Source organism: Camelus dromedarius, chromosome 4 (genome assembly GCF_036321535.1).
Source record: "Camelus dromedarius isolate mCamDro1 chromosome 4, mCamDro1.pat, whole genome shotgun sequence".
NCBI lineage: Eukaryota > Metazoa > Chordata > Mammalia > Artiodactyla > Camelidae > Camelus > Camelus dromedarius.
In genome coordinates this window covers 37,221,857-37,237,182 of record NC_087439.1, presented here as the reverse complement: position 1 = coordinate 37,237,182, position 15,326 = coordinate 37,221,857, and the positions used below count along the sequence as shown (strand labels likewise).

Genomic DNA, 15,326 nt, shown 5'->3' with positions numbered 1-15,326 from the left:
AGTGGATGGAGCTCCTGGTTTCTTGCTCACTGACTTAACTCACCAGAGCAGGTCCAAACAACTCCGCTTCTAGTTGTATTGTTATATAACAGGAGTCCATGTAAAGTTTTGTTTGAAAAAAAGACCCACTAATTAAAAAAAAACTCTATCAGCATATACTCATCATCCTCAAAAAAAAAAAAAAATCCAGTCAACCTTCTAATTTTACATTTGGGGAAACAGACGTTCACTTGTCTGCATCCATCTTGCAAGTTAACAGAATCTTGAATTCCATGAAGTTAGAAAATCAATTAAATTTAAATCTGAACTAACTTAAGAGGGCTTGGAGAACCTCTGACTCATTACAGGAATTTCTTCCTCTACATTCCTGTGGTCATCTACTGTCTGCATAATTCCTTTCAGTTTCAAAGTGCTCCTTACTTGGGATAAAGTCCATTCCATTGCTAGAGGCTAGTTTCAAATGTCAACTTTCTAGTACACCAGAGCAATACAGATCAAATCTATTCTATTTTCAAATATTTAAAGACATACATCATGTTCTCTTTTAGTGACTTTCCCAACCCTTGGCCTCTTTACCTAGAATGTTCTTGTCAGTAAGTGTATATTTTAGGAATGTCTGCTATGGAAGGGACACTATTATAAGCATTGTTGACTGGAGAATCCAATAGACATGACAGACAAAATACCGCCCCTGGGAGTGGAGGGGTGCATGCCTCCATACATTTATTTAATACAAACTAATATACCAGGTACTCTGCTCTAAGCTCTGGAAATCTGAAATCTCGGTGAAACACTTGCCTAAAACTCAGAGAAAACCCAGAATCCCTTTTTGGAGAAAATCCTGACCTTCTCCTATAAGTTTTCTTTAGGATACTCCATAGGAAGGTCAATATGTAACATCTATCAAATTATTCACCTCCAGCATCTACAAAAATGACCTCAAAGGTGGGAGTCTAACAACGTCTCCCAGTATGTGTCCCATGCAATACTCCATGGGAAAACAGGAATTTGGTGGTCAAATATGTTTGCAAAACAAAGCCTAATCTTGGAAATTTGCCATATACATTAGCATTGTAAAGGCTTCTGGAAGGAAGCACTTTCTTTGACAGAAAAAAAAAAATTTTTTTTTTTGAGACCACTTAACATCCCATGGAACTGCTAGTCCCTGCAGGAAACGCTGAACTGAGACTGTGGTTCCTAAACCTGGCTGATTGTCATACTCACTTGGGAGACTTTTTCACATGGAACCATCTGGTCTCACACCAGAGCTACTGAGTCAGATTCTCTGAGGCTGATGAAGAGTTCAAGAAGCTTCCTGGTTGATTGGATTGTTAGTCTGATGTAGGGCCTCAGATCCAAGGGATATGTGATAGTCTCCATTGTTCTAAATGGTAACTTGGCTTCCTGACTTCAGCCCCTTGCAAAACATCCTTTCATACTGGCATACTGTAAGGTTTGCCTCATGAAACAACACATGCAAAGTGCTTCCAAGTTTGCTGTAACGTCAAATATCATTGTATGATTTCTATTTATATAAATTCTCACATTTGGAATGTCAAGTGACTATCAGATTACTGATCTTTAGCACCTAATCCCAAAAGCCATATCATGTATGTTTTACATTTTGCCCAGACTGCCAGGGAGTTCAGCCAAATCTGATGCTGAATTATAGCAAATAGACCAATTCTCATAGATAGTGTATATGCCTCTTCTCCTTCCCACAGCACTGTTCTTCTATTTCTACTTTATTATATTCATATTATATTATGTCAATTATTTAAAATTATACAGTTTTAGGAAATTGGTAGAGAGGAAATAAATACCAGTTCATCTTCTAGGAGCCAGTGAATAGCAGGAAAAATGGAGAACTCTGAATCCAGTGAGGAAAGGAATAAATAGTTCTGAACCTGGGGAGAGTGATGTGGGTCTGCAGCCTGGCCGTTGAGATTAACACGCCTGGCATAACTTTAAGGCCGCATTCTCACCTTGCCAGGACCTCACGTGTGAGTTAGAATCACAGCAGTGAGCAACAGGCCTCAGTGATTCTGGCATTTCCTCAGCAACATTTTACTTTCATTTGTGTTGTTCGGGCAGAGGAACTCAAATATCTGACAAAGGGATGCTTCCGAAGAGGCGTGCCTCTGTGCACTAAGGAAAATAAAGCATCTGTCATGACTTCTGAATCTTTTAAACCTTTAATTCTTCAAAATTATTCTCAGAAAATTATCTTAGTGAGATTGTTCATTGTACAATTAGGCTTTATTGCTTGATTTATTGAGTGCTCTGAGGTTTGACGTATTTGTCCTCCACCTAATAGGAGGGAAGATGGTTCTCCATGGGGCTTCTCGCCAAGTCTAACCAGTTGGGACTGCTGAAGTTAATCTACCGTGCCTCAGACTGATTCATTGTGGAATTATTTATGTTGGGACCTGAATAAAACCCCAAATCTGCTGTGTACCTATTATTAAATGGGGGTGGTGGCAATTAACCTTCAAAGAAGACATGAACATTTGACAAAAGAGCAACAAATCAAAACGAAGTAAATTAGTATAAATAGTAAAATAGTCAACAAATAGTCCTACAGGGAAAAGATGTTCCCTAATTTCTTACCAACTTGCTTTCATGTGTTCCTATCCTAACTGAAAGGCATTGCCATTCCTAATGAACATGAGAGAGCCACGTTCTCCATATGGGCTGACTTTCCCCTAGCTGCCCATCACCAGTGAGCACACTATACAAACTAAGAGAAATGGGAAGTGAGATTAAATCTTCTCTCAGTTCATTTCATAGCTCAGGTTCTGCTTTAGGAAATGTTCAGTAAATGTTTGTTGACTTTATCAGTTCTACCAGTGGCACCAGCTGTTTCCTGCACACCTGAGTACTTTAAAATATTTCTTGAACCTTTTACATAATGCTGTAATTCAATGGGAAGGGCCAACGTTTTGTTTCTTCTCTTCTTAGGACAGAAGAAAGGCAGTTCTGGATTGGATTTAATAAAAGAAACCCACTGAATGCTGGCTCTTGGGAGTGGTCTGATGGAACTCCTGTAAGTCTTTCCAAACTAGAGAAAAGGAAGTGAATTCAAAGCAGGTGGTCCTGGAACCACTTGGTAAACCAACCAAGAGAACCTGGAAATAATGACCATGTTTCCCATGACTCAGACCTAACCTTGGTACTGAAAGAGTTATTTTGGCAAGGTCCTGAGAAACCTTAGCTAGCCAGATAGTTCTGAGGCCAGCTATAAGATTTCATCTTAAAAAGGAATCAAAATCTCAGGAAAAGCCCCCAAACCATCTCCCATGTGAAGAATCTCCAGCTGAGAAGCAACTATTCTACAAAATAATACCCGGCTTCCTTTGCCCTCCCCACTCCTGCACAGCACCTGATTGTGTGAGTGTGTGACTCTTATCTGTGTTACAGTGAAAAGAGCATTTCAGTTTCTGTCACTCTAGAAGGACAACAAGGCCAGCCTTAGAAATATCACCTCCTTCTCAGCCAGAACAGGTTACTTGGAAGGAAAAAAAAGGGCTAGTTTTTTTATTCAGTCTCATGTGTGTAAAAACCTCTATGAAGGAAAGAGGGAACTCAGAATTATATTTTTTTTCAGGTGCAATGAGGAACTCTCAGGTTTTCCTCAAGATGATAGGGGAAAAACACAGAAGCAGCATCCTAGATTAAATGAGAGCCATCTGAGGGCACGTGCCAAAATTATTCAGTTTCACCTGTGAACTGGGAGCTAGCAACCGCCTGCAGTGAGCATTTAATGCAGCTCCTGTTCACTGAGCCCTAACTATGTTCTGAGCACTGGGCTGAGTGCACACCTGCACGATCTCATCTCATCCTTACAATGATTCCATATAGTGGGTATTAGAATGATTAAATAGTTTGCCTAAAATAATACCTAAGAAAGACAGTATTTGTACACAGGTTGTCTGCCTCCAAAGCCACAATGTCATAATGTCTCCTTGTTGGCAAAATATCAGCAGCTGAACTTGGAAACAGTAAAGATCAGTAGAGAAAAGGGACCTCAAGGCCTGCTACATAGATGATGTTCAAATTTGTAGCAAGGAAAGGGTTGGTGGAAAAGCTATATGCTCACAGTGGGAACAAAAATAATACAAATGTGCTAGTTTTAAAAAGATAACGTTTCCACCCCAGTGCTTATTCTTTGCAAAGGGCATCAGGACCAGAGAGTGGGAAGAGATCTTAGCCATCACCCAGCCCCACCCATCTATTTTGCTGACAAAGAAACCAAGGCCCAGAAAGCGGAGAGGGCACAGCAGGGTCGACCTGCCCCTTTAATGGAAGCCACCACAGGGCACAGTTGGGTGGTTAACGTCAGTGCAGCACTTGAAAAATAAAATATGGTACGTAGAGATTGAGAATGCGTTTTGGTAAAACAAAGTCATTAGTCATAGGAGAGGAGGAGACAGTTTGGTTCAGGACCAATGAGGTAAAGCCACGGAGCAGTTGACTGAGTCCCTCGCCACTTCCCTCTGGACAGAATAAATATCAGACTCATGCCATTCTCTGAATCTGAGCTTATATATATTTAAGTTACATGAATTGTTGTATGACTGTGTACATGCTTGAGGAGGAGTACAGATGGTTTCAAAACATTCTTTTTTACCTCAATTTTACTCGTGGTCCATCTACTCTTCTGTCAGGTAGTCATTAAATCACTGAAGGTTGAATCTGTAATTAATACCCCTGTTTTGTGATCATTCATGGAAAGCATTGGATAGTCTCCTGACTGAAGCTAAGGTTGACTTATAATTTAGTGATTAGAGACTAAAAGCTTCATGGTTACCCAAAAGCATTTACATCAAAAGTGAGACCCAATTCTGACAGATCCCTGAGCCGTTACGGAGTTTACCCAGTATATCCCAGGGCTAGGCTAAACCTGCCGGTGAAAAACAGTGAAAGTTTATCTGACTTGTTCCTTCTGGAAAAAGGAGTAGCATACTTTTTTTTTTTAAGAGCATCTTCAAAAAAATGCTAGAATTTTCATTAGCTTACCTTGCACAAATATGGAGCAACCTTTAACTGGCATCATAACCAGACTTTCTTCCAGAAGTCTATTGTGATTTATTTACAAGGATGCCTTTTTGATCTTTTGAAACATTTTGTGGGGGATCATTGTTAAGGAATAATGAACTTCATCTGCTGCAGGTTGTCTCTTCATTTTTAGACAATACTGATTTTGGAGAAGATGCAAGAAATTGTGCTGTTTATAAGGCAAATAAAACATTGCTACCCTCCCACTGTGGTTCCAAACACGAATGGATATGCAAAATTCCAAGAGGTAAAAATATTAATAAGATCCTTACTGTTTGTTTGCTTTCTAACAATATATAGCACTTTCCCAAGTCAACAGTTACAGAGGTCTAAAATTTAGGCACCCTGGACCACAGTACCAACAACCTTTATGATGAACCATTTGTGCTATTTTAGCAAAAAATGTATCATGGAGGAATGAAAAAAGATGACCAAAGCACAGTATGCTTAGTTATTAGGAAAGGAGGATAACTGCTTATGTTGTGGAATATTGTATTTTGCAAGTACAATCTGGAAGAAATGTCAGTATGATATTAGGAGCAAACAAAACTACTTATCAACTGAGCAAGTGAAAACACCTGGAACAGTGTGTGACACACAGTAGGCCCTCAGCAAGTGTTCACATCCTTTTTTCTTTAACCAGAAGTCTCGCTTAAGGCACCTCTTCCAGTATGAGAACTAATAATTTTCCAAACAACACAAAGTACCTGGCTCTTAAATGATCTTTTAAAAATCAAAGTCCAAAATATTGTGTTTAGACCTGAAGTAACTCAGAGATAGTACACATATAAATAAAGGTCATTCAAACTGGTTTGCTTTCACTTTGCAGATGTGAGACCCAAGATTCCACCCTGGTACCAGTATGGTAAGAACTATTCTGGCCATTCTTGAATTTCTGATTATGTGCTATAATGTACCATAACTGTGTTATTACATTCCTCCAGTCAAGTCTATCCAGAGCTAATTTGTTCAAATTAACAAATTAATCATTAATAAATAATCAAATTAATAAATATTAAACATGTCAAAGACTAATATCATAACTAAACTCTGTTTTCATGACACATGATTTTAAAATATGCATCTATTCCAGACCTTTGAATACACATGAAAGTTTTGTATATGAAATAAGCCAAGAGAGAGGAGCAAATTATATACTTATTTATGTGGGAGGGTGGATACATACACACATATTTTCTTAATGCTGAGTGACCAAATTACACATTTGGGGTCAATCATAGCATACCCTATCTAAATCTGCATTATACTGCTCAGTAATTGTTACATCATCTGCATTGCTTATTTCTCTCTCAGATGCACCCTGGCTCTTCTATCAGGATGCAGAGTACCTTTTTCACACCTCTGCCTCGGAATGGTCCTCCTTTGAGTTTGTCTGTGGCTGGCTGCGCAGTGATATCCTCACTATTCATTCTGCCCGTGAGCAAGAATTCATCCACAGCAAAATAAGAGCGGTACTTAAATACGATTAACTATGAGAAATTCAGAGTTTAGCAACTTCTTCTGTCCTGCGGGATTTTGTTTTTATATGACTTCAGACATCTAAGTTTCGTTAAAAGCTTTAGAGTTTTGAGAACTGTTTTTCCTTCCTGTTATAGAGATTTAGAGAAAATAATGGAAACACAGGCTTACTACGCTGGTCAGTCATTTCACTTCTCCTCAATGCTTTATTAGCAACAATAATGAGTAAGTAGAGTTTCATTGTTTTTGTGAGGCTCATTCCATCACTCAACACGTATTTATTCAGAGTCTACTTTTCCAGGGGCTGAGGCTCTATCAGGGATTAAAACAGACCAAAATTCCTGCCCTCCTGGAGTTTGTGGTCTAGTCTGGGGAGGAAGACTGTGATCAATATAAGTAAATAAAATTATGTAATATTTAGAAAAAGATAAATGGGTAAATGCCATGGAGGAAAATAAAACACAAACGAAGGACAAGGAGTACTGGGAAGTGCATGGCTGTTTTAAAGTTTCAAATTTTACTTATAAGAGTACAATATTTTTTAATACTCTACAGAAAATGGTAACGAGTGGTTCTCTATTTCAACTTAAGAAAGACTGGACTTAATCCTTTGAGGAGCTAGGCTAATTAGAAAGGAACATGCAAAATCTGTTAAATAATGAAATAGACTGGCAAGGAATAGTGTTGATTTTCAGTGTATTTCTTCAACAAGCATTTATTGAGCATTAGGTATGTCTCAGGCACTGTGGTGTTTGTCAAGGACAGAAAGATGTCAAGGACACAGAAATGAGATACAGTCACTGTTTTTAAAAGCTGGAAATAATATGATGTAGTAAGTGAAAAGGGAGAAGTATGTGCAAATTACAAAGGGGGCACCCAGGGAGGGAAAACCTCATTCCCAATTTCCCCCAGGAAATTGTTGAAGGTAAGAAAAAGCCTTTTTTTCCCCATAATTGAACATTATTTCATGGTCTCCAGGAATCCTTTCTCACTCTATCATCTTTTCATATGTTTGTAAGTTGACTGTTAAAATGAAGCTCTGTATGAAAGCATCTTGACTTGTAAGAGAAATGCCTTCCCTCACAGCTCATAGGGCTTTCCTGTTTCTGTACTTTTGTTTGACATACATGCAGCCTGTGAGCTACAAGCAGATTGAAACTACTACTGAGTTTTCATGGAAAAGCCAAGAAACAGGGGGGTTGGGTGACAACCCCATGATCCCACAGAGACTCAGTGGCAGACCAACCATGGAAACCAGATGTTCCCTACTATTAGCTCATGAATTATTTTACCGCTCTTCATCTCCTACACATGGAACACACAAGCCAAAACTGTAATATTAAGTATCAACATATTACATATGATAATGTCAGAAAATATATTTGTTTCTTTTCTCACCCCTGGTGGCAATTACAAGAAATCAGGTGAATTATTAAAAATGAATCTATCAAAATGACAAAGTGCACGTCCCAAAAGGAGCTGATATTTGGCCAATACTTATTGTAACAGTGTCAGGCATTGCTAAGCACTAACATTTAATGGCATTTAATCTTTCCAAGAGCTCTCTATAGGAAGTCTATCATCAGTTACATTTTATAGATGAGGAAGCTAGAACTCCAAAGAAGTGAAGCAACTTTGTTACACAACAGCTAAGTAGTGGAATTTGGAAGTGAACCCAGGTCATCTGACTTACGTCATTTAAAAAAACCATGATGGGCAGCAGAATATTATGTTCATTATATTAAAATGCTAGTTCTAAAATCCCTCCCCCAAAAGGAAACCCTTGTGCACTGTTGGTGGAAATGTAAATTGATGGAACCACTATGGAAAATAGTATGAAGTTTCCTCAGAGAACTAAACCCAGCAATTCCATTCCTAGGTATATATCTGGGGAAAAAAATGAAAACATTAATTCAAAAAGATACACGCACCACAATGTTCATAGCAACATTATTTATAATAGCCACGATATGGAGTCAATCTAAGTGTTCACCAACAGATGAATGGATAAAGAACATGTGGCATATACATGCAATGGAATATTAGTCATAAAAAAAATGAAATTTTTCCATTTGCAACAACATGTATAGACCTGGAGGATATTGTGCTTGGTGAAATAAGGCAAACAGAGAAAAATACACACTAAACATTGTCACTCGTATGTGGAATCTAAAAAATGAAACAGTAATTGAATATAACAAAACAGAAACAGACTCACAGATATAGAGAGCAAACAGTGATTATCAGTCAAGGAGAAAGGGGGAGAGGCAAGATGGGGTAGAGGATTAAAAGGTATAACCTACTATATATAAAATAAATAAGCTACAAGGCTATGTTGTACAGCACAAGGAAATATAGCCATTATTTTATAATTTTAAATGGGATATAATCTATAAAAATTTGAAAAAGTCACTATGTTAAAACTAATATAGTATTATAAATAAACTATACTTCAATTAATTACTTAATAATAAATAAAACAAAATAAAATCCCTCCCCAAAAGATGGCTGCCAGCTCTGTCTCAGACATGAACAATGAAGGGCTTCTTTGATCTTTCCAACAGAGCTTAGCTCTTTTGGGGGAAACTCTGCAGGTCTTCTCTCTTCACCTTTCCCTTAATTCACTCTCCTAATCTTTGGTGTTTGGGAAGCCAGTGGGAACGGCAGAATTAATACTACCCATTGAAGGGAATAGTAAAATCCCACAGGCTTAGCCATTTGAGAAGATACAGCCAGTGCCATGATCTAGTTGAGGACTAGATCTAGTGATCTCAAACCAGACCAACCTTGTGGTGTCTTATATGGCAAAATGGTTACCCAGCCTATGACCATGTTAATACAGAATGCCCTGTCAGTATTATGAGTGAGCGGCTGACTTATCTAATACCACACTGTGCTACAGAAGAAAGTTATTGGAGAGTACAGAATGTGGAGACTGAGATTAGGGCAAGAGAGCCAAAGGGAAAGGATATCAATTTAGAAAAAAGAATGCTGTGTGTTTCTAAAGCAGTTCTTCCTTTTGCATAATTTGTAACTATTAGGCAATTTTTGCTGGTGGTAGTGGTGGTATTTTTGGTGACCATTTAAAATTCTTAAGGAAGAAATCCCGTATCTAAGAACATCCTACTGGAATGGGTCAGTCCAGAAGTCCAGGATGAGGAAGTAAACATATAAAGGTCATACTACTCATTTTCATGGCACACTCATCCTATAATTGCATATGTGTTGTATAGCTCCTCTACGAAGAGTAGTAACTCGGGAACGTGAAAGACAAAAACAGCATTCAGTTGAGGGGAATAGAAAACTAATTATTAAAAAAGAAGCTGGACGGATTTTTTAAAATCTGGAGCAGAATTTTTTAAGAGAATATTTCCATCTTGGAAAAATGAGTCAGAATTTTCTCTTTGACTAACAGAAGACCACAAGGCATGATGAGAGGGAATTTTTGAGTACTAGTTTTTGAGCCATTTTGTTCTTCACATCAATGCCAAAAAAGTAAAAAACCACAAGCACTTAAGGAGTCGTTTGACATAAGCTAACATTTTTATGCTGTGTTGTACAGTATTTGCATTTGAAAATTGTAATTTACTTTTATTTTTAAAATTTTATTTCAAAATATTTCTAACAAAAATATATCAAATCTAGTAGTCATCTTCTAAAGTCTAGTGTTTTAAATCCTTAAAATAACTTTGTTTTGCTATTTTTATGGAAATATTTTAAGAGATGATGGGTTGTTATTCCTCATATTGCTTAGAAGATTAATATATTGGCTATTACTATGGTTTATTTCTTTTTGGTAAATGTTCTTCCCATATCATGCTATCAATAATTACTGTAACAAAACATAATTGATATTATAAAGTCCATGAGTGTAACACATTTCTTTATACAAATACTTACGTCTTCTATTGTTGTTGTTTCATACCTAAACTAAAATTTACAACATCTATTTTTCACATTGGATTTTTCACTCTGGGTGTCTTCTAGCTTGTACTATGAAGTTCTGTTCCATATTACAACAGGTTGTGATGTGCCATTTGGAGAATTCCACACTATAATTGAGGTGGTAATAAATATGCCACTTAGAATACAGTAGTTATAATTTCTCTTTAAGGTCCTTAATTGGGGCAGTGAACTAGCAGGCCATGATTTCCACCATTCTTGCATATGAGACCTCTTTAGAATGAATGAAATTGTTGTGGTTCTCCCACTGAGTTCCCAGCCAGTCTCCATGGACCCATTCCAACGTCTGACAATAGGAATCTAAATTCAGCATGTAAGAACACGTCCATGAAACAACACCTCAGGGATCCAAAATTATAGTTGCTCCATCTTATATTGTTCTCAAATTGCTGATATGGCAGACAGCCACCCTGGTTAAAGAGTGAAAATACCTGTTTATAAATCAGAATGTTAGAGAGCTATTAGGTTCTGTTGTATGATGACCTGAAATTCATATGGAAAAAAATATATACATCTTAAAATGCATTCCCAAGTCTTTACAGAAGAAATGGAATTGCAAATTTAAGAGTATAATGCCTTCAAATTAACAGGTTTTTAGCATAAAAAATTAAGTTACATTTCACACGCAACACACACACAGTAAAGTATATTGATTCAGAGGTCTTAGAGAAATCCTTACTGCCTCTTCTTCTTTTATAGTTAAAGAGGGAATTTCAGTTTCCTGGGTCGTAAGTCCAGTATTACATCTGCTCTAATGTGTGTGTGCACGTGCATGTGTGTGGTGTTTCAAGTCTGGTCTTTATTGCACTGAGATTTATGTGATAAATAGTGGTGTAAATTAATAAAATATACAAAGGATAGTTTTCCTGCTGTCAAGCACTAGAAATACTGTGGTATTCTCTTGTCCTGTGTTGTGGTTTCTACGTGAATAGGGAGGGTGATAATACTTAATTCAGAAGCTCACCAATCAGACTAACACCTAGACTACAAGTTCTTTTCACTATTGAGGTCTTTGTGCCTTGAATTGTTTTTCAAGTAGTGGGGCATTCACAATGAACTTCTATAAATCACTGAGAGGATAAACCACTCAATTTTCAGTCACATAAAGGAATCCACATTCTATTTTACTTTACAGTGTTGCTTTTAAAATCCCTATTAGGAGAGTTAGAAATTCTACTTTTAAATATATAGGAAACATTGTAATAAAGTCATGGCATGTTGTATGAAAGTAAAATTATTTTCAATATTTTGTTCCAATTTTCCTCCAGGACGAGGAGGGAATAGCTTAGAATAATGAAGTTGCAGGTTTTCTCACGATGCTAGGCCTTAGAGTACTCTTTTTTAGATAATTGCATAAAATACTGAAGAACAGAAAGCTATTAACAGCAACCCCATTAATCTTAATAGTGAAAAGGGAAAACTAGTGGAATAAATGCTGACATTCTCTCTCTTTTTCTAAATAGCTATCAAAGTATGGTGTAAATTGGTGGATCGGACTTCGAGAAGAAAGAGCCAATGATGAATTTCGGTATGGACCTAGATTAATTTGCATTTAACTTTGTTTGACAGGTTTTTATCTGCAGAATGATTGGACTAGATGTTAGTGGTTAATTTGTTGAATAGCCTTCAAATATTATCTTTAACTTATAAATTTTCATTTCCCTAACCAAAGAGATGAGTATTTTTTTTAATTCAATAAAATATTATGCCTTCAATCCATGCCCCAGAACTCCAAAAATGGTACTGGAGATTCAACACGCAGGATGAGAGAAGACTTTTAATTTTTTAATTTTCCTACAGCTGGAGAGATGGGTCACCTGTAATATACCAGAACTGGGACAAAGGAATAGAAGGATCTATGAATAATCAGAGCCAGAGATGTGGCTTCATTTCATCCATAACAGGTTATTTTGTTTATCCACTTTTGGGGTTTACAATACAAACATAATTTTCGGGAGGCTTGAAGTCTCCTTTTCATTGCATTAGTTCAGTGAGAAGGTTTTATTTGGGTATTTTGCTTTTCAACTGAATATACTTAATTTCATCAGTCTTAAGTCTTAAGGATGATCATTGCTACAGCTTATTCCATGTATTCTTGTTCTTGAAAGCAATTTACATCCAGATAAGTCCTTCCTCTTATACCAAAACATCACCAAAAGTGCACCCATTGAAATTGGTCAAAAGTATGCCTGACAAATACTATTCTCTATGAAATTTCAGTATGTGACCATTTTTTAAAAAATCTTTCTAGTATCCAGTTTAAACTGGCTAGAATTTTAAACTCTGAAATTTACTTCCATTTTCCCATTTAAGAAAAATTATCATTGAATTCAGTATTTTTTAAAAATACCTGGCATTCATTGCTGCTTGCTTTAGAACAGCAACTGTTTACAAGTTGGATTTAGAAGTACGTGTACATTTAAGACGGGTTTTTAAAATTCTGTTCATAAGTACAGTTGTTATTTGGGTTGATTGTCCACTCATATCCACCCCACTCTTTCTATCCCATAAAAGGTAATGATGCTCTTGACTATTAACAGATTCATAAAGAACCTGTGCCCCAAATGAGGAGGAGGATAAACTTGGAAAGCAATCTGTGGTGTAAGGGCAGCTGCAGAAAGTTAGGAGGGGAAAAACCATGCTGTTAATCAGCTTGCTTTTGCCAGCAGGTGTCACAACAGCCTACATAAAGGCTGTTTGGTGATTCTGGAAGAATAGCAGCTAATCTGCATTGAAAATAGCATTCCAGCCCCTCCTTCAAAATGCCAACATATTTTTGGCTCATACCCCTCACACTGGAAAACTGAATCTGCCTTTGCAGTTTACATGCATCCTTGCCCTATTCTGGAATTTATAATTTGAATGCTAATGAAATGCATTCTATAACCTTTACTCTGAAAATATAGCTCTTCTAAATTAAAAAAAAAAAATTTCCAGGAGGCTAAGGGCTTTGGGATATATCTTCCTGAGGGCATGTCTCTAGGTGTGTGTGTTTTGTTTGAGTGTTAGTGTTGAGAAGTGCTTCTTCCTTATAAGTTCCTGAGTTATTTTTTCTAAATTATTGTATTTTCTTAAGAAATATAAAGTAGAAATGATCATATATTGTTTTAGTCTTTTTTTCTCTATTTACTTTGAAGTTGAATATTTTAAAACAAAAAGATTACAAAGTATTCTTTTGCTAACCAAGTCAAATATTCTTAGAACTTTTAGTCAGTTTTGTTATTTCAATTGCAGTATTTGTTTAGTTGTGGGTTTTTTTGCATTTGCAAAATTTCTAAATTTTTGAATAGAATGACTGATTTGGCACCTTGCCCAGTAAGCTCTTATCACTAGAGAACTCTGTGATTATAGTCAAATTTAGTTCAATTTCTAGATTTAACAAAGTATGGGAAACTACAGCAGTCATAAAAAATTAGTGACCAATAGAAAATGCCTACAAAGAGTCACCATTGTTTCTAGTCATTTCTACTCCATTTTCTCCTCCAGGACTCTGGGCTAGTGAAGAGTGCTCAGTTTCTATGCCTAGCATCTGTAAGAGAAAAAAGTTTTGGGTCATAGAGAAAGAGAGAGATATACCAAAACAACATGGAACGTGTCCCAAGGGATGGCTGTATTTCAATTATAAGGTAAATTTGTTTTCAAAAAATTGCTTTTGTTTCTCTTTTGTAGATGTTAAATTTAGAAAGTAATCAAAAAGTAGATGTGGCTTTGAAAAACCATGAGATGTCCATTGGACCTAGAACTTTTTGGTCACAATTTTCAAGAGATTTGAGAAGTTTTCTATTTAGGGACAGATCTCCTAGAATAAAACATTTTTGTCAAAAACAGCCTTGGCACCACCCTTCCTTTGTATACTCATTTTTTGCTACTAACATTGTCATTCATTGTGCTGTATGACTGTTTCGTTAGGTGTGATGAGTGTGTGTGCACACGTGTGTGTGCACATGTGCATGAGTGTCTAGGCCCTGTTCCCAAATGAGCTGTCAACTCCAGAGGACCCAGTCTCCATCATCTTGTTTTTGTGTCTTCCCTGCCTGGAACCAGCAGAGAGCTCTGCCCACCTTGTGAACTGACAGACGGACAACATAGCTCGAACCTCATAAAGCTGGTGCTTCCCTGCAGAATTGACTTTTTTTAAATGGCCAGTGGGGATATTGTAAACCAGATTTATTATTTCTGATACTATTTCCAGTTAAGGCTGAGACTGCCCCTCTACTCCTTATGTTTTAAAATAAAGTAACTTTATAGGACTTAAGTGGAAGTAATTAAAAATGCATCTCAAATTATAAATGTTTAACTCTTTGATAATTAAAAAACTCAAACGGTGTCATAATTTCATATGTGAATATGAAATTGCTCCTCCATCGTGGACAGCCAATTGTCAGGCTATATGTTTAGTTACATTGGCAGGGCATTCCCTCCCTTTGATCTTCCTCTCATTGCTAACTTGTGAAACAGGGCTATTTGTATTTAACACACATTTAGTGAGTATCCACCACATATTTGGCACTAGTATTTTTAATTGTGGTAAATTCACATAATATAGAATTTACCATCTTAACCATGTTTAAATGCGTAGCGCAGTAGTGTTAAGTACGAGCACACTGCTGTGCGATGACTCTGTAGACGTTTTTCATCTTGTAAAACTGAAACTCTAAACCCATTAAACGACAATCCCTCATTCTCCCTCCCCACAGCCCCTGGCAACCTCCATTCTACTTTCTATCACTGTTAATTTGACTACATCAGATACTGCATGTAAGTGGAATCATACAGTGCTTGTCCTTTAGTGCCTGGTTTATTTCACTTAGCATAATGTCCTCCAG

General features: G+C 36.9%; 1 protein-coding gene and 1 long non-coding RNA gene across 4 annotated transcripts in view; one reads left to right on the top strand and one right to left on the bottom strand.

The window, feature by feature from the left end:
* LOC116153024 (uncharacterized) overlaps positions 1-15,326 on the bottom strand; it is a 344,527-nt gene that overhangs the window by 274,114 nt on the left and 55,087 nt on the right. The gene's annotated exons all lie outside the window — the stretch shown is intronic.
* Positions 1-15,326, top strand: part of PLA2R1 (phospholipase A2 receptor 1) — a 104,364-nt gene that overhangs the window by 65,099 nt on the left and 23,939 nt on the right. For both annotated transcript variants that reach the window (XM_031451522.2, XM_031451521.2), the window contains exons 14-20: positions 2,962-3,046; positions 5,173-5,305; positions 5,888-5,923; positions 6,373-6,530; positions 11,964-12,028; positions 12,301-12,404; positions 13,987-14,126. In XM_031451522.2, coding sequence (XP_031307382.1) covers positions 2,962-3,046; positions 5,173-5,305; positions 5,888-5,923; positions 6,373-6,530; positions 11,964-12,028; positions 12,301-12,404; positions 13,987-14,126 — 721 coding nt within the window. The remainder of the gene's footprint in view (positions 1-2,961; positions 3,047-5,172; positions 5,306-5,887; positions 5,924-6,372; positions 6,531-11,963; positions 12,029-12,300; positions 12,405-13,986; positions 14,127-15,326) is intronic.